This window comes from Panthera uncia, chromosome F1 (genome assembly GCF_023721935.1).
Source record: "Panthera uncia isolate 11264 chromosome F1, Puncia_PCG_1.0, whole genome shotgun sequence".
NCBI lineage: Eukaryota > Metazoa > Chordata > Mammalia > Carnivora > Felidae > Panthera > Panthera uncia.
The window spans coordinates 982306-1009679 of NC_064813.1; the positions used below are offsets into that span (position 1 = coordinate 982306).

The following is a 27374-nucleotide window of genomic DNA, read 5'->3' on the forward strand; positions in this document are numbered from 1 at the left end:
CCTGACAACGACGTGCTGGGTGCATTTTAGCCAGGGAGACACCATGAAGCAAAACAAAGGTCCTGCTCTCCGAAGCTGAAGACAGAAGACAAAGAAGAAACCCAACTAAACAATTCTACAGTGAGTTCTAAGTGGTCACAAGGGCTTGACCAAAAGGAGAGGAGGCAGGAAAGAGCATCCCACGACATGCTATTTAACATGTCAGTATGTGACTCTGCGAAGATTACAGGGAAGCAAGATGGTGTGAGTCACAGGAATCTGGGGGAGTTTCAGACAGAAGCATGAGTGCAAACGCCCCAGGTGAGAGCGAGTGGGTGTTCTGCAAACAGCGCCAGGCCACGGTGGCTGAGGCGGGCAGCAGATGACTGAAGTGCCAGCAGGACAGCCACGCACACAGGGCTTTCCCGGCCATTACTTGTGAGGACTCTGATTCTAGACTGAATGGAGTCGTTCTTAATACGCGAAAGAACCACCCGACTTAACTCGTAAAAAGACATCTGCGTGTGGAGACTGATCTGGAGGAAGGTCACCTCCGTCAGAAGGCCGGCACTTGGAAAGAAGCGGTGGCGGTAATGGGGCCGTGAACACATCACTACAAAAATACCTCTCTCTCGGATCCTGGCTTCTTGTGATTGCTCTTCTCGTCTGCCAGGTCCATCTTTCCACCGGGAGTTCTATCAATAAACCACCCTCCCTCTGAACCCCTGGCAGGGGTCTCCGAAGGAATGGAGTCTGTTCCGGAAGGTGTCCGTGGGGCCGAGACGGTGGCTTCTCTGTGATCCATCTCGGGAGTCCGTGAAGCAGAGTCAGGATGTCCTTTCCGATATAAGGAGAGCAGGGAGCTGTTCATGTGATTTGCCGCCTGGCAGAAACACGACATCGCCTACGTCACCGCGCTGGCGCTCACGGACACGGGCTACCCGCACGAGCAGCCACCAGCAGCTTCCCTCACAGCACTTCCAGTCAAAAAACACGGGTGCTGACAGATGCTTCACCAACATTTCCTGTTCAAACAGATGTGCCCCCGCTTCACCGCCACTTAATAAATGAAAGTTAAAGAAAACCGAGGAAGCGTGCGCGCTTTTTAAAAATATAACATAGGGGCGCCTGGGTGGCTTGGTCGGTTGAGCGTCCGACTTCGGCTCAGGTCATGATCTCACGGTCCGTGAGTTCAGGCCCTGCGTCGGGCTCTGTGCTGAGAGCTCTCCAGCTCAGAGCCTGGAGCCTGTTTCAGATTCTGTGTCTCCCTCTCTCTCTGCCCCTCCCCTGCTCATGCTCTGTCTCTGTCTCAAAAATAAATAAACGTTAAAAAAAAAAAATTAAAAACATAACAGAATTGGGGGCCCCTGGGTGGTTCAGTCGATTCAGCCTCTGACACATGATATTGGCTCAAGTCATGATCTCGCGGTTGTGAGCTTGTGCCCTGCATCTGGCTCCTCGCTGAGCATGGAACCTGCTTGGGATTTTCTTTCTCCACCCCTGCCCTGCTCACTCTCTCTCTCTCAAAATAAATAATGAACTATTAAAATATATAACAGAACTGGGCTTGACAATGAGCTGGCCAAGAAGAGCCACTATTATCTCATCAACTCAAAACCAGATCACATGTCATTATCATCCTGATTTTGTCAATATATCAAAAAAATGGAATTACCAATGGGAACAAAAGAGAGTAAGTTATAAATTATCTGGCATCACTTAAATATGTCTCTTAAATGCAACCTTACTTATTGGCAACCGCAGCCCTTTAGCAGAAAATGTACCCTTTTCTCAATTTTTACTATTAATTCCCCTTTCTATTCCTGTGTACCCTTATTTCAGGCCATTCTCTTCCCTTCTTCTTCCTATAAAACAGGCCATAAACACAAATACTGAAAGGATGGCCTTCCCAAGGATTCCTCAACACTGTCCACAGAAGTATTGATGAAGATGTTTAAAAATTTTTTTTAAATATTTATTTTTGAGAGAGAGAGAGAGAGAGAGAGAGAGAGAGACAGAGGGTGAGCAGGGGAGGAGCAGAGAGGGAGACACAGAATCTAAAGCAGGCTCCAGGCTCCGAGCTGTCAGCACAGAGCCCGATACGGGGCTCAAACTCACAAACCGCAAGATCATGACCTGAGCCGAATTAGGGACGCTTAACGGACTGATCTACCAGGCGCCCCTTGATGATGATGTTTAAATCTCTTATTCTATTCCACACTTTTTTTTTTTTTTTTTTAAGGAGGGTTCATAATGACTAAAAAAAATAAAAGTGGGTCCATTAAATGTTTGGCTTACCTGTGGATCTGGGTAATCTTCCATATCTGAATCATGATCTGAAGAGCTTTCAGTATACCTCAGTAAGAAGAGGAAAAGAAACATTTTAAAGGCTTTGCTCCCACATCCTAAAAAAAATTACTACCCCAAACAAAAAATTTACTAAGGCAAAGTATTATGGTGCTTAAGAGCCCAGGCTTTGCGATCTGAGAATTCTGGTTACTGGTTACTAGCTTCTACTTAACCTCTCTGAGCATCAGCTTCCTTATCTATAAAGAGAAGATAACATGTAACGTTCACGTCTGAGTCATTAGAGGATTAAACAAGCTGACAAAGTCCTTAGAATACACATAAATGCTTAAAAACTGTGGTTATTTTAATGCACGCAATAAATAAAAGTGAAGTGCAGAGTCCTATCAGACCCAAAGGTCTCATTAGGAACATCAGATGCCAACAAAAGGAAATATTCCAGCAAGCCATCAGTAAGTAATCGAGTAACAAATTCACAAATTCAACATGACCCATCTGTGTGACCAGGGTAGCTTTCCCAAGTCTGCCCATGAGAAATGAAGGTAGGAGAGATTTTCATATGATGCATGAGAAACAGGGATAAATCCTATTAACTACAAACTGTAGTGCAGGCTCAGCTCATTATAACCCAGAGTTGATGGACCCTGCTACTGTTCAATGGTGTTTCTTTAGAAAATAATTAATAAAAAAAGGACTCTTCCTAAGTAAAAAGGTTTACATGCATGACATGAACCATCTTTATAATTAAGACATGAATTCTTTTGCTATTCATTAAATTCTATTAATATACTTTTGGGCGTTTCTAATCAACGTAAAGAAGGTGGATTATTCAACTATTTGGAAAAGAAATAATTTTGCCTTACAATTTATACCCTACAAAGTGGATCAAAGAGTTAAATGGAACGCTGTAAAGAAACAAGGATTCCACATATCGTTGTGAGACGTCTTTCTGAGTATTTCAGCACAAAGCATACAGGAAAAGACTGACATATCTGACTAGGTAAAGATCTAGAACTTCTCTAACCAAAAGACACTTTTTTATTTTTTAAAGTTTGTTTATTTATTTTTGAGACATACACACGCACACACACACACAGAATCCCAAGTACCAGAGCAGAGTCCAAAGCGGGACTCGAACTCACAGAACCGCAAGATCATGACCTGAGCCCAAACCAAGAGTCGGCTCTCGTATGACAGACAAAACCCATAAGCAAGCAACTAACAAAGGAAACATGAAACAGCCAAATAGTTTTAATCTCACTAGTTATCAAAAAACTACAAATAAAAACATCAATTTTTGCCTAGGAAGCTGGCAAAGATTACATAACAGTGTAACTAGGATTGCAAAGGTGCAGAGAAACGCACTCCATTTTTTTTTAAAGTTTATTTATTTATTTATTTAGAGAGAAAGACAGCAAAGGGAAGTGCAGACAGGGAGGAAGAGAAAATCCCAAGCAGGCTCCACACTGTCAGCAGGACTTGAACCCACAAACCGCGAGATCATGACCTGAGCCTAAATCAAGAGTCAGACGCTCAACCAACAGAGTCACCCAGGCACCCTGAAGTCTTTATACAAAGTTGCTGGGAATATAAGCTCTTTACACTCTTTATACAAAGTTGCTGGGAATATAAACTGAGGCAACTTTTTTGGGAAAAGAACTCCAAATGTACTAGAAATCTGAAAAAGACATCTTTGACCCCAGCAATACCACTTCAAGAATTTAACATTAAAAAAATATATATATATACAAAGATATATGTGCTGCAGGATTATTTGCTGTGTGTACGATAGTGCAAAACTGGAAACAACCAACTGTCCGCGAGTGTGGAACTAGTTAAGAAAATAATGGTAAATCCAAACGAAAAGGCAGCAATGCGGCTATAAGATGAAAAGGAGCGATCACCACAGATCCTATAAACATTAAAAGAAAAACGAGGGGCGCCTGGGTGGCTCAGTCGGTTAAGAGTCCGACTTCGGCTCAGGTTATGATCTCATGGTTCGCGGGTTCGAGCCCCGCATCGGGCTCTGTGCTGACAGCTCAGAGCCTGGAGTCTGCTTCAGATTCTGTGTCTCCCTCTCTCTGTCCCTTCCATACTCACGCTCTGTCTCTCAAAAATAAATAAACATTGAAAAAAAAATTAAAAAAAAAAAGGAAAAACGAGAGGATATCTTGAAAACTTTAAGCCAACAAATTCCACACTTCAGATGAAATGGGCAACTTTCTTTAAAAGTACAACTTACCAATGCTGATAGAAGAAAAATAGGAAGAGTTCTTTGTCTAACAAAACTGTTATCTAAATCCTTTCCAAAAAGAAGCCTCCAGGCTGAGATGAATTCTAACAAACTATTTAAGAAAAAAGTAACAGGAACATTATACTAATTTTTTTGTCAAATAGAGACAAAAAACATTTTCCAAACAATATGAAGCCAGCATAACCCTAACACCAAAACCTGACAAAGACACTGCAAAAAAGAAAAAAAATTCAGATCATTATGAATACAAACATAACCATCTCCAAAAATGATTAGCAAAATGATTTAACAATATATAAAAAAGGATAATATACCTGGATCAAGTTGGGTGTATCCCAGGATACAAGACTGGCTTAGCACTCAAAAATTAATGTAATCCACCAACAGAACAAAGGGAGACAACCATAACAGAATCTTTCATTAAGTGCATAAAAAGTATTTAACAAATGTAAAATCGATCCATGATAAAAACTCTCAATACAAACAACCTCAAGCCGTATGATAAGCATCATAACAAACATCTGTAACCAGGAGCTAAGGAAATACTCAGGAAGCCAAGGCCCCACAAAGGCACTAATGTGGCCTCTTGAAAGCTGAGTGGTAGTTCCTAATGGGAATGAACCCTCCAGCTACAGAAAACCACTCATACAAAGGCACAAAGAAAGAATCCAACCTCTCTGGGCAATAGTGAGCACTCAGTGTGCCCAAAGCAAAGGTCTGGAGAGATCAGGTATTCTGCACAGCCTCGCTGGCAAGGAAAAGCCACGGAAAATTTCACAACTGGCAATGTATGTGATCAGGTTCATGGTTTTCAAGTCACCCCCTTTTCTGTAATCCTTACTCGTTTTCCTCTTCACCTTGTCTTGCTCTTTTGGCCAGATGCTCATCTTCTAATTCTGTTAGATCCTTAGGTTCTTTCTCACTAGTAATTATGCTAAATACTGAAACAAAAAGAAACAGTCGTGAGCTAAAACAATTCTTTAACTTCATTAATAATTCAGCTCTAGCACTAAAAGACTCACCTTTTTCTACCTGAATCCTAAAAGCATTTCTTTTTCTTCGACCATAGTCTATACTGAAAAACAGAACAAGAAGCTTAGTACAATGGTCTCCACCAACATTTTCCCATTAAAACCAACCTAAATTGATCCCATTAATTTGCATGAATATATAACTGTCACTGAATTCATAACGACCATAAGCTTATTTTTGAGTAACTTCTGAGTTTACATTTTCCCTACTGTAATTTTTTTTGGTTAGAGACGGGGTTACAGCATCAGAAACCCCGGTAGCTTGTACTGGAGGAGACAGGGAGGATGAAATGAAGGAAGGTGGCTGGACTTCTGGAATTCTACAGGAGAGGGGCCATCCAGCTGTAGACATGTGTTATCCTTCAAGAGAAGGGATGAACGCCTCAGAAGGAAGCTCAGAGGTTGGCAGGGTTTCCACCACCACCATCGGCCCAGGGGGCACGGGCCCGGGGAGCTGCACGGTCTCCTCGGTTCCAAAGGGCAGGGCAGGGCAGCCATCCTAGTGGGCCCACAGGACAGAGCACTGAAGCAAATTAATCCAATACGACTGGTATTGTAATCAGGATAAGAGGGGTACATGACTTTTATCTTATTCTATCCTATTCTATTCTATTTTTAGAGAGTAAGTGCAAGCTGGAGAGGGGAAGAGAGAGAAGAGGAGAAAGAATCCCGAGCAGGCCCCAAAGTACCAGCACAGAGACTGACGCGGGGCTCAATCCCATGAACCAGGAGATCATGATCTGAGCCAAAATCAAGAGTTGGACACTTAACTGACTGAGCCACCCAGGCACCCCAGAATAAGAGGGGCGCCTGACTCTGGATCTCAGGGTTGTGAGTCTGAGCCCCACTTTGGGTATGGAGATTACTTAAAAATATTTTTTTTTCCTTTTGTTTTTAAAATTTTTATTTTTTTAAGTTTATTTATTTTTGACAGAGACAAACTGTGAGCATGAGCTGGGGAGGGACAGAGAGAGAGGGAGACACAGAATCCGAAGCAGGCTCCAGGCTTCCAGCTGGCAGTGCAGAGCCCGACGCGGGGCTCGAACTCACAAAGTGTGAGATCATGACCTGGGCCGAAGTCGGACATTTAACCGACTGAGCCACCCAGGCGCCCCTAAAAATAAAATCTTAAAAAAATAATAACACAAGAAGAGATTAGAATACAGACAGACACACAAAGGAAAGACCATGTTAGGACACAGGGAGAAGATAGCCATCTGCAATGCAAGGAGAGACAGTGACCATTAACTTCTAGCATTCACAACTGTGAGGACTTAAACTTCTGTTGTTTAAGCTCCCCAGCCTCTGATACTTTTTTATAGCAATCCTAGCAAACTAATATACTGAGAAGAAAAAACAGGAGACTTTGAAATATACAAAGTGGTAATAATTAACGGAGTGACCTATCATGGGGGGGTGGGATTAGAGACACGAGAGAAAAACTGAATCTTTAGTAGCAAGCCTAGAGATGTTTCAAAGTAGCCAGGAAGCTCAGGCAGACCATGCCTACTGGTTTTAATCCTTTAATGAGATACGAGAAGAGGCCATACTGCTGACCAGTCTGGAAGGTACTGAAAGAGAAGCAGCAGCCATTGCCCTTAGTAACGAGGACAGCACGTTGCACGTAACAGGTACCTGATAAATCTTTGTATAATTGAATTCTGAACCTATGGACTGGTGAACTAATGCCAGCAGCGATAATATCAACTGAAAATTTGGGCGAGACGGAAACTCAAAATGGTAGGAAAGAAAGGCAAGAATCTGGAGACGACATCTCTTTACCTGTACATTCTTTGTAAATCAGATGCTAAAACTCCAGTGTCCACATATTTGCCACATCTGTTACTGGTGAGGTACTGAAACAGAAAATACAACAAATATTCAACACTCAATGTTTCAAACTCAGATTTTAATCAGAGATTGAGCTACTCAAACATGTTATGCTATAATGTAAATTCATTATTAAGCGTATCAAAAACATAAATAAAAATTACTAAATAATTGTCAAGTCTGGAACCAGAGAATTTAATTAACATTATTAATCGCTTTGATAACACAACAGCAACAATTAGAATAGCTGTAAGGTAGTGAGTGCCTACTGTATCCTAAATTCCCAAATACTCCAGAACAAAGCACTAAACTCACAAGGGCATCAAAGGCTATTTTGAATTCAAGGGAACATATAACATTTGCCACCCGTCCAATACTGCAGGGACTTCCAGCCCGAGAAAATTCATGGTTTCAATATTAAATCACTTTTTGATGGTGTCATATTTTTACAAAACTGGGTTTTTAGCCGTTGCTGTAAGTAAATCCCATGCAAAAATGAATGTGGAACAGGAAATGAGAATGGCAGGGTCAATCTGATCCAATAGGCATACAAATCCGATTCGTGTGATCAGTTAAGAATGAAACACAACTATGTTAATTTTCCTTCCATTTTTACATGTTATTTTTTCAAAAAGCTACTAACTTATTTGGACTATATAGTCACTAAGTGGCTTGAATGTAACTACCTAATAAACAGACCTAGCAGGTGTTACTTTTGGCCTGGAGGCACCACGAAAAACTCCCAAGAAACTTGGTGCGCCGTGCACCTGCTGCATCACGTGGTCTTTCGGCAGCACTCACAATCCTATGAGGTGGATGTTCGTCTTCCCAATTTATAGATGGGAAAGTTTAAGAGACTTTAAAAGGCTAATTACTTGGGAGCGCGTAAATTACAGGGCCAGATTTCAAACCAGAATGTCTGTCAGCTTCCTCGTGTCCAGGCTTGCTGGTTATCCCGTCAAGGGATGCCTGCCTTCATACCGCAGCTTCTTCCCAAGAACCCCTAATGGTCTTGGCACAAATACCTCCAGTGACGAGAGACTAGACACACAAAGCAGGACCGTTCCCGCGAACCTTCCCCTTCTCTGGACTCCTATCGCGTGTAGTCACTTGCTACAATTAATGTTGGATTACACATATTTGTGTACATCTCATCTCCACAAGCAAACGGTTCCTTGACGGCAACAGAAATAACAGCTAACTTTGGGGGTGGTTATGCAGCAACATGTAACTAACACCCTTGTTAATAGGAGACAAACGTACTACGTGTGGGGAGAGGACTATAGTCTACCGCTAAGTGAACAGAGCAAGCAGAACCAACGCGGATGAGCCCGTCCGTGTGAATAAAATCTAGGCATATGTATAAACTCTCCATGCTGACCTCTACAGACATGAAGATGAAAGCAAGTCATTTTCTTTTACACCCTCTGTCCCTTCTATTTTAAACCGCAAGAACCTAGTGTGTGTTTTTTTTTTTTTTTAACGTTTATTTATTTTTCAGACAGAGAGAGACAGAGCATGAACAGGGGAGGGTCAGAGAGAGAGAGGGAGACACAGAATCTGAAGCAGGCTCCAGGCTCTGAGCTGTCAGCACAGAGCCCGACGCGGGGCTCGAACTCACAGACCGTGAGATCATGACCTGAGCCCAAGTCGGACGCTTAACCGACGGAGCCACCCAGGAGCCCCAAGAACCTAGTGTTTTTATAATGAACCCAAGTAATAACAATAGGCGAAAACTGAGAATGTGAAGTGGTGAAGACTGAGAAGGGCCACTGGATCCAGCCATCAGGAGTCACCGCTGAGACACCTCCTGAATAAAGTGATGCAGCAGGTGGTGGAACATCCAAAGCCAGCTGAGAGCTCCCAGAGCGAAGGTCAGTGTGGTCAGGACAGTGGAAGCAGGCAGGACAGCAAGGGACACAAGGGCAAGGAGGAGACGGGGGCCAGAACGTGGCAGGCTCTGTAGGAGGGGTTTTCTTCAGCCACTCTGGGAGCCCACCGGAGCTCTGTGAGTGCGGCCCTGCAAGCTCTCTTTAAAGGGACCTCCCTGGCGGCCCTAATGAAGGACAGACCTTATATAAAACCAGAATCACAGAGCTCACCTAGGGGGCTACTGTCATAGTCTAATGAAGAGATGGCAGTTTTGGGGCACCTGGGTGGCTCAGTTGGCCAAGCCTCTGACTCCTGATCTCGGCTCAGGTCGTGATCTCATGGAACTGTGAGCTCGAGCCCCACGTCAGGCTCTGTGTGGACGGTGGAACCTGCACGGGATTCTCTCTCTCTCCCTCTCTCTGCCCCTCTTCTGCTCTCTCCCTCTCAGACTAAATAAAATAAATGCTAAAAAAAGAAGAGAGACAGAAAGAGAGATGGTGGTTTGGGCACAGATGGTTGGAGGTGGAGATGGAAAGGAGTGGCTGGGTTTGGAGTATACAAATAAATTGCTAATTAATTGGTTATAGAAGCTAAACAGGGACACCTGAGTGGCTCAGTCTGTTGACTGTCCAACTCTTGATTTCGGCTCAGGTCATGATCCCAGGGTCATGGGATGGAGTCCCAGGTCAGGCTGGGGCTGAGCACGCAGCCTGCTTAATATTCTCTCTCTCTCCTTCTTTGCATCCTGCCCCCTGCTCACGCACTCTTTTCTCTCCTTCTAAAATTAAAAAAAAAAAAAAAAAAAAAAAAAAAAAGAACGTGAAACAAAGGAGTAATAATGGTTAAGATTTTTGGCCCCGACAATGTGTCATTTACTGATACAGAGACCATTAAGAAAGGACAGGTTTGGAGAGAACACAAAAAAATTCAGTGTGGATATGTTGGTGGAGGCACCGGTCAGACACTCAGGAGGAAATGTTTAGTGGGCAGCTGGGTGTTCAAGATAAAATCCACACTGGAGACATAACTCTAGGAATATATGGATAGTATTTTCTAAAAAAAAAAAAAAGTTTTAATGGTTATTTATCTTTGACAGAGAGCGAGAGAGTGCACATACGCGGGAGGGGCAGCAAGAAAGGGAGACACAGATCCCAAGCTGAGCTGTGAGCACAGAGCCCCACGCAGGGCCCGAACTCACAAACCGTGAGATCATGATCTGAGCTGAAGTCGAGGCTCAACCGACTGAGCCCCCCAGGCACCTCTATAGGTAGTATTTAAAGTGAATGTCTTGGGGCGCCTGGGGGGCTCAGTGGGTTGAGCCTCGACTTCAGCTCAGATCATGATCTCACAGTTCGTGAGTTCGGGCCCTGCGTGGGGCTCTGTGCTCACAGCTCAGAACCTGGAGCTGCTTCGGATTCTGTGTCTCCCTCTCTGCCCCTCCCATGCTCGTGCTGTCTCTCAATAATAAATAAAATAATAAAGTGAATATGTCTTCATTTAATTTATAACTGTGTTTGTATTGGACTTCGTGTTTATAATATTTTTAGTGAATAGGTAGTGTTTTTGGGTTTTAGATTGGATGAAATCCCGCAGGAAGTAGGTAAGAGGACAGAGAAACAGCACAGGGACTCAAGCCACTTCCAACATTTAGAATTTAGTGGAAGAAACTGATCCGCAAAGGAGGAGGCAGCGCTGGCAAATTAAAGAAAAACAAAGTATACATCCCCCCTCCCCCCCAAGTGCAAAGTGAAGGAACGGGCCCTCTCCTCCTAAGAGTGTCCGCAGACTGTGCGTCTGCAAGGCATTCAGCACACAGACTGTCTACCCAGGGCTACAAAAGTGACAAACCCTAGGCAGGGCACCTGGGGGGCTCAGGCCGCTAAGCGACTGACTTTGGCTGGGGTCACGATCTCACGGTTCGTGGGATCCAGCCTCGCATTAGGCTCTGCGCTGACAGTGCAGAGCCTGGTGGGATTCTCTCTCCCTCTCTCGCTCTCTCTCAAAATAGGTGAGTTCAAACTTAAAACAAGAAAACCAGATGCAAACCCACTCCAAACACCCGCCCCTGTCCTGGCTCCTCAGGGTCCGCACCCGCCTGGTCCCCGGCTCCTCAGGGTCTACACCCGTCCGGTCCCCGGCTCCTCGGGGTCTACACCCGTCCGGTCCCCGGCTCCTCGGGGTCTACACCCGCCCGGTTCCCGGCTCCTCAGGGTCCGCCCCGTCCCCGTTCCCCTGCAGCCCCGCCGCGGCGGGAGGGCTGCCCGCACCCCGTCCAGGACCCGGGCCGCGGCGGACGGCTGGCCCAGGCTGGCCCGGGAGCCGCCGAGAAGGGGCCGCGCACGGTACCCACCTGCACGACTCGCTGCTTCAGCCTGTTGTCCACGAACCTCGCGGGCCGGGGCTTCATCGCGGGTCCGGGAGGCCGCAGCCAGGACGCTGGGCTCCACGGGCACCGGGATCCTCACCGGGCTGCCCTCGGCGATCGCCGGGCAGGCCGCTCCGCCTTCTCCCGCCCGCCCGCCGCCCCGGCCGTGTCCCCGGCGCTGTACCTTCGCTGTCCCACCGCGAGTGAGGAGAACGCCACCGAGGAGAGGAGACCTGCCCACACCCGGGACTTTCCGGGCGGCCTATCCTGCAGGCTTGTCCGGCGGGCCCTGGATGCCAAGGACCCCTTTTGAACACGCTCAACTTTATTGTTCCCCGCTGCGCGGACACGGGCGCGTGGCGGCTGCTGGGGCTTCCGGCTAACGTCTTGCGTCTTCCCGCTCGCTCGTCGGGGTCGGACCGCAGCTTGCGCGAGGCCGCCTTGGTCCTGGCTGCAACCTTAGCAAACCCCGAGCCTGGGGCGCCGGGGACGGTGAAGGCGGGATGAACCCGCAGGGAGGCCCCTGCGGGCCCGGCGGGTGTGCGCGGGGGGGGGGGGGGGGGGCGGCGTCCGCCGCCTTCGGAAACCTGGCTGCCTTGCCCGATTTTCCGCCTCCGGTGTGTCCAGCACGTCCAGTGCAGGACTACAGCTTGACCTAGAAGCTGCCCAGAATTTTGGTAAACGTCCGTATTTGCCCGTAAAGTTTTAAGGAGACACAAACGGACACTTAGCGTTCACACACACGCACGCGCAGTTACCGGCTTTCGTTTCCGTTTGCTCGCTTGCTTAATCGCGTGGTGAGGCTGGGGTCGGGGGGAGATGGAATCAGAAGGCTGTGAGATGTGAACACATGACTCTTCTTACTCAAGGTACCGCAGGGTAATTTTTCCCTCGGAAGTGCAGATCACGTGGCTGCCCTTTTCGGTGGTCCTTATCCATATAGATGCTCACGCGGGTATTCAAAACTTTGGTTGACTTGGCTCCGCCTTCATTCCTCACTTCTTCACTGTGTGTGCACCCTGCTTGCAGCTAAGCAGCATTGCCTGCGTTTACGCGTCGGTACTGAGCACCTGCTATGTCCCAGGCACTGGGTTCAGCTACGAAGAAACAAGAGATTCCTGCTGCTCCGAGGCTTCCGGTTGTCCTGGAAGGTAATGCTAACAGACACGTTGATCGCACGCAGCTCTTTGCTCTCACCGACATTTCCGCTGGTCTATCATGCCATTCCTGGCCAGTCTATGACTTGTAGATTCCTAACTAACCATCTCCCTTTCAGCCTTTCCAGATACTTCCCTTTGTTACAATCTCCACCCAGGGAACCCTCCTCTCACTGAACAAAAATTTAGAGTGCCTCCCAGTTCCGGTCCCTGCCCTGCCCTGCCCTTGAGTCTTGTGGGGAAAAGCAAAAGAATTACGATTATACCTTTTTACAATATCTTTTTTTATGATTAGGTTACTTATGTACTTGATTATATTAAGCTTTAGGGAAGATTTCATACAGTAAATAACACAAATACAGTCAACGCCCAGTAACTTTTTAAACGTAATTTAATTCTGTGCATGTGAAATGTATCACACAGAAAAAAGCAGGCTAAAGGGCCCAGCAGCATCACACTGCATACAAAGCAGCGTGGTTTGTAGTCTGTAATTTGTCATAGAATACTAGTACATTTAGGGGCGCCTGGGTGGCGCAGTCGGTTAAGCGTCCGACTTCAGCCAGGTCACGATCTCGAGGTCCGTGAGTTCGAGCCCCGCGTCAGGCTCTGGGCTGATGGCTCGGAGCCTGGAGCCTGTTTCCGATTCTGTGTCTCCCTCTCTCTCTGCCCCTCCCCCGTTCATGCTCTGTCTCTCTCTGTCCCAAAAATAAAAAACGTTGAAAAAAAAAAAAGAATACTAGTACATTTAGGGCTGGCTTCATGGGTGCATGACCTGTGCATGCACAGGTGCCCCTATATGTGTGTGTGTTTTTTTTTAAATGTTTTGCTTAGGGGTGCCTGGGTGGCCCAGTCGGTTAAGTGTCCGACTTCGGCTCAGGTTATGATCTCACAGCTCATGGGTTCGAGCCCTGCATCTGGCTCTGTGCTGATAAGTTAGAGCCTGGAGCCTGCTTCGGGGTCTGTGTCTCCTCCTCTCTCCGCCCCTTCCCTCCTCGTGCTCTGTCTCTCTCAAAAATAAATAAACATTTAAAAAAACTATTTTGCTTAGGGGTGCCTGGGTGGTTCTGTCGGTTAAGTGTCTGACTCTTGATTTCAGTTTAGGTCATGATCTCACGGTTCAGGCTCTGCGTTGACAGTGTGGAGCCTGCTTAGAATTCTCTTTCCCTCCCTGCCCTCCCTCACTCTCTCGTGCTCACACACTCTGTCTCTCAAATACATACACTTAAATATTTTGCTGGGGCACCTGGGTGGCTCTGTCGGTTAAGTGTCTGACTCTTCATTTTTGCTCATGTCATGATCTCATGGTTCATGGGTCAAGCCCTGCATTGGGCTGTGTGCTGACAGCATGGAGCCTGCTTGGGATTCTTTCTCTCCCCCTCTCTCTGCCCCTTCCCCGCTCGCTCTCTCTCTCTCTTTCAAAATAAATAAGCTGTGTGGAAACCAATTTGACAATAAAGTTCATATTAAAAAAAATAATAAAAATAAATAAACTTAAAAAATGTATTTTGCTTAATGTAATAGTATTCACAGTATTTCATTGTTAAAAGCATTAAACATTTAAAATATATGATATGAAATGCACCATCTTTGATAATTATTTTTTTGACCGTCTTTTTGTCAACCCTAATTTAATTAAGAAATTTAATACCCTAAACACTAGAATTTTAGGCTTTTTAAAAATTTTTGTATGGCTGTCGAAGGTATTACTTTTAAGAAATATAGTATTTCTCATTGTTCCTAATCAAAGGATTTCTTTCTTCTTTTCTTGGAAATACAATTGATACACAGTGTTTCCACCTTGGAATTCTTAAAACTTTTTGAACAAGTAGCCCCTTATTTTATTTTATTTTATTTTATTATTTTATTTTATTTTTTTTAATGTTTATTTATTTTTGAGACAGAGAGAGACAGAGCATGAACGGGGGAGGGTCACAGAGAGAGGGAGACATAGAATCTGAAACAGGCTCCAGGCTCTGAGCTGTCAGCACAGAGCCCGATGTGGGGCTCGAACCCACGGACCGTGAGATCATGACCTGAGCCGAAGTCGGAGGCTTAACTGACTAAGCCACCCAGGCACCCCAGTAGCCCCTTATTTTAATATTGCACTGGGAAAGGGGTGCCTGGGTGGCTCAGTCGGCTAAGAATCCGACGGCTCCGGTCATGATCTAACAGTTTGTGAGTTTGAACCCCACATCGGGCTCTGTGCTGACAGCTCAGTGCCTGGGGCCTGCTTCGGATTCTGTGTCTCCCTTTCTCTGTGCCCTTCCCCCACCCATGCTCTGTCTCTCTCAAATATAAATAAACATTTAAAAAATTAAAAAAAAATATTGCACTGGGAAAATTTGCAAATTATGTGACCCCTACAGACCTGAAGTACTTTTCCACAATGCCTACTTCTTAAGGGCAAGCATTATGTTTTTCACCATTTTACTACATCAGGCGCAGCAGGCAGTAATTGAAAATAAGTTAATACTAGGTATTGATAACGGTATGCTTGAACATTTTCCAGTGGATTTCCTGCTAGTAATTATTTCTCTGAAGACAACTTCCATCAATTCTAGTGTTCAGATTAAATAGTATCATACATCTAAACCAAAAAGATGACTGACTAGTAACCTGAGTGCATAAGATCTCAAGAACTTCCTGCAGTAATTGGAATGTCCTCCAACCCCACCTAGTGGTACTGGCACATTTCACCTTCTGTGCTTCACGCCTTGGCCCTCCCAAACTTTGTATCTCACTGGCAGCCTAATTGTGCTTTATAATTTGGGTGATCTATATACTGACTTAGGATAGTCCCGATTTTTACCTCTTGATCCAGCATGGTTATTAATAGTGTAGCAATTGGTGGAAATACATGAAAATCTCCCAAATGAGAACAGGCAAAGACTATTCAGAACTTGGCAATAGCAGGGGAGGCCACCACCATCACTTGCATTCTGGCAGAGACTCAAAGGGACGCGGAGGAGTGGGGAAGCTTTGTGGCTGAAACAGGGACGGCTTCCGGGGTGCCCTGGTTGGAGGCTGTTGGCCTGGGGAAGCTGTAGGAGGGTATATAGAAGCAGGGCATCCTATGTGATTAGGGGAGTGGACTCGGCTTTTTCTGGTTGGTCCTAAAGTTGGGAGTGGGGACGAAAACCAGGGAAACTGTCAGTTATTAATGGAGTCCTGGCCATTTGGGGCCAGTTGTTAATAGGATTTATTGTTTGGCCTCCTGGATTATTTGTTAGATTAATGGTCTGGCATTCTATCAGCCAGACTACTGGCTTCCTGGGTTGGATGCTGCAGGTTGTAAGGCAGAGTTCTGTTTGATTGATTCATTGATTGATTTATATTTATTTAGAGATGATTTATATTTATTTAGAGAGTGCAAGTGAGAGAAGGGCAGACAGAGAAGAAGAAAGAGAGTCCCAAGAAGGCTCCACGCTGTCAGCACAGAGCTTGATGTGGGGCTCAAACTCACAAACTGAAATCATGACCAAGAGGTGGATGCTTAACTGACTGAGCCACCCAGGTGCCCCCAGAGTTTTGCTTTTATGTATAGCCTGGCTATTGTTCATTTGTATATTGGGTTTCTCACCTTATATCTCAGAAAGTTCCAGCTTGTACAGTAAATTACGTGGTCACCCCATGTATGATAGGAACAAGGAGAAAAGGCGAGAGTATGCATGGCATTGGATTCTCACCCAGGTTCCCAAGGGATGTTGCCTGCTTGCTGGAAGCTAGAGACTGAGTCTGTATCCTTGCTTTCTCAGGTTAAGGAAAAAACTTTGGAGGTCCCTGGGGGGCTCAGTCTGCTGAGCGTCACGTCTTCAGCTCAGGTCATGATCTCATGGTTCATGAGTTGGAGCCCTGCATCAGGCTCTGAGCTGACAGCACGGAGCCTGCTTGGGATTCTCAATCTCTCCCTCTCCCTCTGTTCTCTCCTGCTCGTGTGCTTTGTTTCTCAAAATAAATAGACTTAAAAAAATAAAAACGAAAGGAAAAAAACCTTGATTTCTTTTATCTGATAAAGGCTAGTAGTTCTTTTAACTTATAAAATTTTCCCTCCTTTGAGATGATTGCCTCACTCTAATTTTAAAAGTTTTTTAAAATTAATTTTTTTAACACTTATTTATTTTTGAGAGACAGAGCATGAGAGGGAGACACAGAATCCGAAGCAGGCTCCAGGCTCTGAGCTGTCAGCACAGAGCCCGACGTGGGGCTTGAAACCACGAACTGAGATATCATGCCTTGAGCTAAAGTTGGGCACTCAACCGACTGAGCCACCCACGCACCCTTCATGTCCCTAATTTTAAGTAAAATGAAAATAATTTGAGCTGACATTTTATGTATTAAATCCACAAATGTTTGTCATCTACTCTCTGCTGGGTCTGTGCTATAGTGAGGCTACAGTGACTGTCAAACAGATTATGGTCCTGAAGCTTAATGTTCCAGGGAGAGGGGCAGGCCCCAGACTGGCAAACAATAAATGTATAGTTAGAACGATAAGAAATAGGGGCGCCTGGGTGGCTCAGCCAGTTAAGTGTCTAATTCTTGATTTTGGCTCAGGTCATGATCTCACGGTTCGTGGGATCGAGCCCCACGTCGGGCTCTGTGCTGACAGCGTGGAGCCTGCTTGGGATTCTCTCTCTGTCTCTCTGCCCTTTCCCTGCTCACGCTCACGCTCACGCTCACGCAAAAGCTCGCTCTCTGTCTCTCTCAAGAAATAAACATTAAAAAAAAAATAATGAGAACTAGCAAGGCTTTCACAGCCCCTGGAATGGTCCCTTTGGAAGAAGGTGTTGGATGGATGATTGTCGGGAAAGTGAATGAACAGGCTGAAGTAATTAACAGTGTACTTGGGTGTCCACAGTAAGAGGGAACCTGCTTCTGTCCAAGCGGCCAGGGGAAAACTGTGAGAACGTTACAGTTAAGGACCTCTGGGAGGGCAGAGACTGGTTGTGTTGGAAGTTTCTGGTCGAGAGAGTGAGCGTAGGTCCTAACGCCTCTGCCTGTTCCAGGAACGGAGAGAAAAAGTAGACTGACTTCTTGCTTAAAGCACTGTTACTTGAAGTTTCTGTCAGTCAGAATCAACATGAATTTGAGCCAATGTAGGTTATTCGGAGGAGTTTCCGAAGTTGAGTCCAAGATGAATATGGAGGGACAAATGGCCAGGAAGAGCCCATTTCCTGAAGGAGAACTCAGCACCTGCTCTCTCTCTTTTTTTTTAAAATTTTAAAAAAATGTTTATTCATTTTTGAGAGAGAGACAGAGAGCATGAGCGGGGGAGGGGCACAGAGAGGGGGAGACACAGAATCCCAAGCAGGCTCCGGGCTCCGAGCTGTCAGCACCGAGCCCCACGCGGGGCTCAAACCCACAAACCGTGAGATCATGACCTGAGCCGAAGTCGGGCACTCAACCGACTGAGCCCCCCCAGGCGCCCCCGCCTGCTGTTTTTTAAAAAACTCTATTGAGGGGTCACGTATGATGAATGCATCTGTTTTAAGTGCATAATTCCGTTATTTTCAAAATGGAGGTAAAATTTATATAACCTAAAATTCTCCGTTGTAACTATCTTACACTGTGAGATTCAGTGGCTTTAGGGCGTTTGCAGTGATGTGCAACATTACCACTACGTAGCTCAAGAACGGTTTCCTCGACCCCAAAAGAAGCCCCGCGCCGTGTCCCTCCCAATTCCTCCCTTTCCCCTCCCTGGAAAGCACCGAGCTTCTCTCTGTCTCTATGGATTTCCCTGTCCTGGACGTTCATTTCAACGGAGCCGCACGATACGTGACCTTTTGTGTCTGGCTTCTTCCACTTAGCAGTGTTTCCAAGGCTTATCCGGGTTGCAATGAATGTTGGTCCTTCGCTCCTTATGGTTGAATAATATCCCACCGAGTGGACAGATCACGTTTGATTTAGCAGTTCATCAGTTGATTGACATTAGGTTTAGTTCCTCTCTTTAGCTCTTAAGAATAATGTGCTGGATCGTTTCTGTACAGGTTTTTCTGCGAATACCTCGTTTTAGTGCTTTCGGGTACATACCTGATGGGGATTGGTGGGTCATTGTTGATTCGATGTGTACCTTTTTGAACAGTGACACAACCGTTCTCCACGGTAGCTGCACTGTTTTACATTCCCACCAGCACTGCATGAGGTTCTGGTTTCTCTGAATCCTCCCCAAAACTTGTTTTCTGTCTTTTTTGTTTTTTAGTGAGAGCCATTTATGAAACGATATTTCATTGTGATTAAAAAAATTATTTTTTAATGTTTATTTATTTTTGAGAGAGACAGAGCACAAGCAGGGGAGGGGCAGAGAGAGAGGGAGACACAGAATCCGAAGCAGGCTCCAGGCTCCGAGCTGTCAGCACAGAGCCCGACGCGGGGCTTGAACTACGAACCGTGAGATCATGACCGGAGCCAAAGTCAGATGCCTAACCAACTGAGCCACCCAGACGCCCCATACCACATTGTAAATCCATTAATCCACCAGTGGACATTTGGATTGTTTCCTCTTCTCTGCTATCGTGAACAACACTGCAGTGAACATGGGTGTGCAAATATTTCTTTAAGATCTTGCTTTCAGTTCTTTTGAATATATACCCAGAAGTGGGATTGCTGGATCACATGGTAATTCTACTTTTAGGTTTTTGAGGAACCTCCATACTGTTCTTCATAGAGGCTGCACCAATTTAAATTCCTATCAACAGCACACAAGGGTTCCAATTTCTTCACATTGTCACCAACAGTTGTTATTTTCTGGGTTTTGGTGGGGTGGGTTTTTTTTGTTTGTTTTTTTGATAGTGGCCAACCTTAGGGGTATGAGGTGATATCTCATTATGGTTTTGATTTCCTGAGTCTGATAATTAATGATGTTGAGCACACTTTTCATCTGTTAGCTGTTTGTATATATTTGGAAAAATATGTTTGTATCCTTGCCAATTTTGTAATGGGGTTATTTTTGTTGTTGTTGAGTTGTAGGAATTCTTTATTCTTGTTAACTCCTTATCAGATACATGATTTCAAATATTCTCCCACTCTGTAGATTGCCTTTTTGCTCTCTCAGCAGTTTCCATGGATGCACAGTTTTTGTGTGTTTTTTTTTTTTTAATTTATGATGCACAGAAGTTTTTTAAGTTTGATGTAGTTCTATCCATTTTTGCTTTTGTTGTCTGTGCTTTTGGTGTTATATACAAGAAGTCATTGTCAAATCCAATGTCATGAAGCTTCCCCATATGTTTTCTTCTGGGAGGTTTACATTTTACTTTTTTTCTTTTTTTTAACTTAATTTATTTTTACTTAAAAAATTTTTTTTTTAATGTTTATTTATTTTTGAGAGAGAGACAGACAGAGTCTGTCTGAGTAGGGTGGGGCAGAGAGAGAGGGAGCCACAGAATCTGAAGCAGGCTCCAGGCTCTGAGCTGTCAGCACAGAGCCCAATGTAGTGCCCATGAACCATGAGATCATGACCTGAGCTGAAGTCAGACACTCAACCAACTGAACCACCCAGGCGCCCCTGTTTTACTTTTTAAAAAAATGCTTATTTTGAGAGAGTGTGTACATGAGTGGGGGAGGAGCAGAGCCAGAGAGAGAGAGAGAGAAAGTGCAGGTGGGGGGAGGTACAGGGGAGGAGAAAAGAGAGAGAATCCCATGCAGGCACCTTGCTGTCAGCATAGGGCCGAAGGAAGGGCTCCTTCCCAGGAACCATGAGATCATGACCTGAGCTGAAATCAAGAGTCAGATGCTTAACCGACTGAACCACTAGGTGCCCCTACATTTTCCTTTAATTTTAAGGACAATTTTCTGCATATAGAATTCTCGGTTTAGAATTTTGATTTGGTTTCTTTTTTCAGCACTTCGATTATGTTATCTCAGTGTCTTCTGTTCTCCAGGATTTCTGATAAGAAATCAGCTTTAATCTTACCAAGATATGTGAGTAATCTCTTCTCTCTTGCCACTTTCAGAATTCCATCTTTGACTTTAGATAGTTTGATTATAATGTGTCTTGGTGTGGACCTCTTTGAGTTTATCATACTCAGGATTCATTGAACTCCTTGGATGTGTAGGTTCATGTACATATTGGTCATTATGTTTTCAAATGTTCTTCCTATTCCTTTCTCTCTTTTTCTGGCACTCTCATTGCACACATACTGGTACTTTGATAGCGTCCTGCAGATTTCATGTGGTCTGACGATTGTTCTTTATTTTTCCTTTCTTCCTCTTAGGCTATGCAATTTCAGTTAATGTATCTTCAAGTTTGCTGATTATTTTTCTGCCTGATCACACCTTCTAGTGAATTTTTCATTCTAACTCCTTACTTAAATTCTATTGGGTTCCTTCTGTTGAAATCAGTGTGTGTCCTTCAACTTTGATTTTTTTTTTTTTCAGAATTGTCTTAGCTATTATAAGTTCTTTGTCTTACCATATAATTTTTATAATAAGCTTGACATTTCCTTTGAAGAAATCCTACTGTGATCTTGATTGGTTTTGTATCGAATCTGTAGATCCATTTTGGAAGAATTGACATTTTAACAACTTCGACTCTTCTAAGCCATGAACATGGTGTATCTATTTTAGGTCTTCTTTGATATATTTCATCAGTGTTTAATAGTTATCACGTACAGATACTGGAGATATTTGATCAGATTTATCCCTAAATATTTCATGCCTTTTGGTGATACTATAAGTAGTACTATTTTAAAATTTTGATTTCTGTTAAGTAGATAATAGAAAAATGCAGTTGATTTTTGTGTATTGATTTTGTGTCCTCCAACCTGGTTATAAAGACAATCTATATGGACTGAATTGATTTCCTCTTTTCTAGTCCATATGTATTTTTTTCTTCTTTTGTGCTAAGCAGACAGCAGAGATGTACAACTGAACACAGCAAGATTAGGCGAGTGTCCTCACATGAAACCCCAGCTCCATTTCCCCATTTTTCCTTCTCAGAAATCTGGCAAGTTTGGCTTATACTCTTCCAAGCAAGAGTTTGGATTCTTTTCTGGACTAACTGAAGGGCTCTAGGGAACAGACACACATTTGAGGAGGCGAGGGTCAACCACTGACCGAGTAGCTGACCGCTGATCGACACACAGTGAAACGTACTAGTCAACCAGCCCTGTCCATCCACACTGAGCTCCCAACCACCTTTTTTGCATTTTTATTTTTTATCTTATTTTTAAAAATTTTTTAATGTTTATTTATTTTTGAGAGAGAGAGCACAAGTTGGGGAGGGACAGAGAGAGAGGAAGACACAGAATCTGAAACAGTCTCTGGGCTCCAAGCTGTCAGCACAGAGCCCAGCGTGGGGCTCGAACTCACGAACCGGGAGATCATGACCTGAGCCTAAGTCAGAGGCTTAACCTACTGAGCCGCCCAGGTGCCCCTTGTTTGCATTGTTAAATTTAACATATGAACAGACAGACCATCAAGGATTAAAGTTAATCTCCAACATTGAAACACAGACCAAAACAAATTAGTGGAAACAGAAATTAGAGGTAACAGAGGTAATGCTCAGAGCAGAATATGTCCGATACACCAAAATTTATATCCTCATGGAAATGAGAAGATACTGTATCACTGAAACAAGAAGAGGATAGTATAAAAAAAAAAACAAAAAACAAAAACAAGACAAAAGGGATCTCTTATAAATTAAAGAGAAAACAGTAAATAAGCTTCATCAGAAGGTTTGTCAGGTAGAGTTGAGGAATTCCCACAGAAAGTAAAACAAACAAAATATACAGGGATGGAAATAGAGGAACAATCCTGTGTCTAGGAAGTCCCAGTGTATTAATAAAAGTTGTTTTATGAAGCAACAAGGTACAAAACAGAAGTTTTACAAAACCTTAGCAACCCTGGAAACGTATGAGAACTGGAAGGCATGTGTTTCACATCCACAAGTCCACTGAGTGCCTAACACAGTGAAGAAGATGTGTCGTCATGACACTTCAGAACATCAGGGAAAAGGGAAGGTCCTAAGTCTTCCCGGAAGAACGGACAGATTATATCCATAGGATCAGGAACTTTAGAACGTACAAAAATTTCAACTTAGGCACTAATACAAGCTAGAAGACAAGGGAGCAATGCTGTGAAAATTATTCCAGAAAATTTCCAACCTGTAATTCTACACTAATTCAAACTATCGATCAAGATAGGACTAGAACAAAGCTAACCCCAGACATGCTAGGTGTCAAAGATTTATATCCATGTACCTTTTATCTGGAATCCTCACCCAGCAAGTGAGGAATCCATTCAGTTTGAGAAGAGTATGTATTCTGTTGGGTGGAGTCATCCATTGATTCATCCATAGATGGGAATTACATCCTGTTGATTGATGGTGTTGCTGCACTTGATCTCAGCCAAAAGGCCGAGAAGCGATGATTGATGGTGTTGTTGAGTTCAGCTGTGTCCTTACTGATCTTCCATCTGCTGTGTGTGTCCATTTCTGTCACAGAGTTGTTGAGGTCGCCAAGTCTAATGGCGGATTCATTTATTTCTCCTCGTAGTTCTGCCAATTTCTGCCTCACATATTTTGATGCTCTGCTGTTAGGCGCATACACATTAAGGATCGTTGTGTCTTCTCGGAGGCTTGGCCTTTTATCATTATGCAGTGCTCCTCCTATCCCTGATAATCTCTCTCACTTTGAAGTGTGCTTGGTCTGAAATTAATATAACTTCTCCTACTTTCTATTTTTAATGTTTATTATTTTGAGAGAGAGTGTGCCAGCAGGGCAAGGGCAGAGAGTGAGGAAGAGACCGAGAATCCCGAGCAGACTCTGCACTGTCAGCATGGAGCCCTATGCTGAGCTCGAACTCAAAAACGGTGAGATCGTGACCTGAGCTGAAATTGAGAGTCAGATGCCTAGCCGACTGAGCCCCCCAGGTGCCCCTATCCCACCTTCTTTTGATTAGTGTTAGCATGGGATATCTTTCTGCATCCCTTTACTTTTTTTTCCCTCCAGCTTTATTGAGATCTAATTGCGTATAACATTGCCTAAGTTGAAGGTGTACAGCATAATTATTCGCTGCATGTAAGTGAGATTAATGAATACTTCCTTTGCCTCACGTAATTACCATTTTGTTGTTCTGGCGAGAATATTAAAGTTTTACTCTCATAGCAACCGTCCCTTTACATTTAATTTATACGTGTCTTTATATTTAAAGTTTATTCTAGACAGCACGTAGTTGGGTCTTGTTTTTTGATTCACTATGATAATCTCTGTCACATAATTTGTACGTTTAGACCATTAACATTTAGAGTGATTATTGGTACAGTTGTATTCACATCTACCATTATTTGTTACTGTTTTCTATTCATTGCCTTGGCGTTTTTGTCTTCTATTCCTTTTCTGCCGTTTGGGATTTTAATAGAGCATGTTATATGGTTCCTTTTTCTCTTCTTTCTTAGCATATCAATATCACTTTTTTGTGTGTGTGTGTGTGTGTGTGTGTGTGGTTGCCCTAGAGTTTGCAATACATATTTATGATGACTCCATGTCTGCGTTTAAATAATATGATCCCGCTCTGGCACTTACAAATGGCCACTTTTGCCTTCCCCTGTTGGGAGATTTTTCTTCAGTCTTCACTAGGAAAACCTGAGAGAACTCCGGGATGTAAGATTCACACTAGTGTGGCTGCTCGAGTTTTCTATTCAGCCTTGTCCCACTGAGCCTCCGACTTGGTGTCACTGTTGAGGGTTTCCTGCCCCAGTGGAGATTTCTGCCCCGACAAGTCATGATTGCGACAGCCTGTCTCTCTCCCGTGTATTTGAAGCAGTGACCTCACTCCTCTGATAGATGTAAGAAATGTTGATTTTTCAGTTTATTTGGCTTTTTATTTGTTAGGACCTAGGGGTAATTTGCTAGCTCCTTACGAGCCAGACTGGAAACTTTCACAGTTCAGTTTATCCTTTTAACTTTTTTTAAGGTTATTTATTTATTTTGTAAGAGACAGAGCATGAGTGCTCAAGCAGGAGAGGGAGAGAGAGAGAGAGAGGGAGAGAGAGAGAGAGAGAGAGAGAGAGAGAGAGAGAATCCCAAGCAGGCTGATGGTGTGGAGCCCAACACAGGGCTCGAACTAACTGTGTTATCATGACCTGAGCGAAATCAAGGGTCAGACGCTTAATCAATTAAGCCACCCAGGGGCCCCTCAATTTGTACTTTTAAAAGCATAACCCATATTTTATTTAAAAAAGTTTTTTTAAGTTTATTTCGAGTGAGAGAGAGAGCAGGAGCAGGGGAGGGACAGAGAGAGAGGTTGAGAGAGAGAATCCCAAGCAGGCTTGGCACTGTCCGTGCAGAACCCGATGTGAGGCTTGGACCCATGAACCCTGAAGTCATGACCTGAGATCGACTGAGCCACCCAGGTGCCCCAAGCTATATTTTAAACCCAAAGTCTTGATCTCTCTGTTTCTCTCTCTCTCTCTCTTTCTCTCTCTATGTTGCACACATACACACTGTTTTTGAATCCTGATCAACATTATTCTCTCAAATTTTGCCATTGCAACCATGTTTTGAATTTTCAAGTAGAATGAGGCAGAGACTGTCTTGATTAGAACTTGCAACTCTCTCTTGATTCTGGTCCCAGATTTTTTTTTTTTTTTTTTACTCAGAATTAAACAGCACATAAAGAATGTGGGATAGCCTGTTGTTTTCTGCTCCAACTTGAGAGGAACGTGAGATTAGGTTTACGTTTTTAAATTTTTTTTTCAACGTTTTTTATTTATTTTTGGGACAGAGAGAGACAGAGCATGAACGGGGGAGGGGCAGAGAGAGAGGGAGACACAGAATCGGAAACAGGCTCCAGGCTCCGAGCCATCAGCCCAGAGCCTGACACGGGGCTCGAACTCACGGACCGTGAGATCGTGACCTGGCTGAAGTCGGACGCTTAACCGACTGCGCCACCCAGGCGCCCCTAGGTTTACGTTTTTAATAAAATCTGGAATAATTTTAATGAAATTTCTCCTTAGAGTCCGTATAGGTCATTCATTTAGCAAACATTTATTAAATGCCAGCTATTCACAGGATGGAAGCTACGGCGGTGTACAAAAACTAATAACATCTGTTACTTTCAGTGTAATCTAGGGCATGGCTGGCTGGGCATGTGGAGCAGTTGATGTGATGAACGCTCTGACAGTGGTGTGTGCAAGGTGTGGGGGAGTATAGTCCTAGCTGGTCTGTCATCTGTTCCCTGTCTGGCATTAACCTACGAACCATTGGTGATCTTGTGGATTTATGCCCCGTCCAGGAAATCCTGTTGGTTTGCGGTCACATGGGTCCCCTTATTCATCCTCTCCTACGTGGTTTCCTTGCAGACAAACCTGACCCCTTCCATACCTATAGTGCACCACACAGAAGGATGTTTTTATTTATTTATTTATTTATTTATTTATTTATTTTTTATTAAAAAAAATTTTTTTTGATGTTTTTTTATTTTTGAGAGAGACAGAACGTGAGTGGGTTGGGGCAGAGAGAGAGGGAGGCACAGAATCTGAAGCGGGCTGCAGGCTCCGAGCTGTCAGCACAGAGCCCGACTCAGGATTCGAACCCACAGACCGTGAGATCATGACCTGAGCGGAAGTCGGACGCTCAACCTACGGAGCCACCCAGGCACCCGTAGAAGGATGTTTTTAGAATGTAAATCAGACCAAGGTACTTTTATACTTAAAACTGTCCTGTGGTTTATCATCATATGAGAATAAAGGTGAAACTTGTGTGTGTGTGTGTGTGGGGGGGGGGTGGTCCACAAGGCCTGTGTGACCTTTCCATGCCACCTCTGATGGCAGGTCAAAATTCTACCCCCTTGTTCATTGTAGTACGGCCACATGGTCCTTTTTTCCTGTTCCTTAAAGACGTCAAGTTTCTATGAGCAATGGGGCCTTTGCAATCCTGATTCCCATCTTCAGAAGCGTGTTTCAGAAACACGCTTTTGTTCAGAGTTCAAATTAGATGTTAGCTGGTCAGCCTGGCTTTGTTCAGTCTGCAACGTTTCACCTCCCTGCCTTCTTCCAGTTACTTACAACTGCCTGTCAGTAATAGATTTTTGTTGTTGCCCTCGGTCTCCCCCATTGTAATGGAAGCTACCGGAACGTAAGGACCTTCCCCGTCATTCTTCATGTATCCGTAGGGCCCAGGAGCTGGCACATATTAGCTGGCACCAGAAAATACTGGTGGGGGGATACCTGGCTGGGAGTTGCTTGGGCTTGTGACTCTTGATCCCAAGATCGTGAGTTTAAGCCCCAGGTTGCGTGTGCAGCCTACTTAAAAATGAAATAAAAATAAAGTATTGGTTGAACAGATGTGTGAGTTTGATGGACTTTGCCTTTGAAATAAATGGCCTTTTCCCTGTGACTCCCGGCCTGCCTGGCTGGTTTTTGTGCCTGGGGTCAGAGCAGGTCTCGCAGTGGGGGCGGGTGCGTGAATACTTGCTTAAGTGAACAAGACAACACACTGCGTCTTCAAAAATCCTAACGTCTGCAGCGGAGCGAGTGGGCGCTGCAACAGCTGAGGCAGGGAACGGTGAGGCCCGCTGACAACGCGGCATCAGGAGGGTGAATCTCCAGCAGGGTTGTCGCTGTAGGACTTGCGCTTTGCGAGGAG

The 27374-nt window shown here is 44.4% G+C and overlaps 2 protein-coding genes across 6 annotated transcripts in view; one reads left to right on the forward strand and one right to left on the reverse strand.

Moving 5' to 3' along the window:
- Window positions 1-12105, reverse strand: part of NVL (nuclear VCP like) — an 89622-nt gene extending 77517 nt beyond the window's left edge. Inside the window, exons 1-6 of one of the 5 annotated variants that reach the window (XM_049633787.1) lie at window positions 11624-12104; window positions 7354-7427; window positions 5563-5615; window positions 5382-5481; window positions 2278-2335; window positions 605-862 (exon numbers count right to left, since the gene is read on the reverse strand). In XM_049633787.1, coding sequence (XP_049489744.1) covers window positions 605-862; window positions 2278-2335; window positions 5382-5481; window positions 5563-5615; window positions 7354-7427; window positions 11624-11680 — 600 coding nt within the window. In that variant the 5' untranslated portion in view covers window positions 11681-12104. Of the gene's footprint in view, window positions 1-604; window positions 863-2277; window positions 2336-5381; window positions 5482-5562; window positions 5616-7353; window positions 7428-11623 lie in introns of those variants that run through there. The other 4 variants (XM_049633788.1, XM_049633789.1, XM_049633791.1 and 1 more) reach the window with 4 other exon arrangements.
- Window positions 12106-12473: 368 nt separating this feature from the next.
- Window positions 12474-27374, forward strand: part of CNIH4 (cornichon family AMPA receptor auxiliary protein 4) — a 29935-nt gene continuing 15034 nt past the window's right edge. Inside the window, exons 1-2 of the mRNA XM_049633796.1 lie at window positions 12474-12507; window positions 12668-12789. Of these exons, the coding sequence (XP_049489753.1) occupies window positions 12489-12507; window positions 12668-12789 (141 nt within the window). The 5' untranslated portion in view covers window positions 12474-12488. The remainder of the gene's footprint in view (window positions 12508-12667; window positions 12790-27374) is intronic.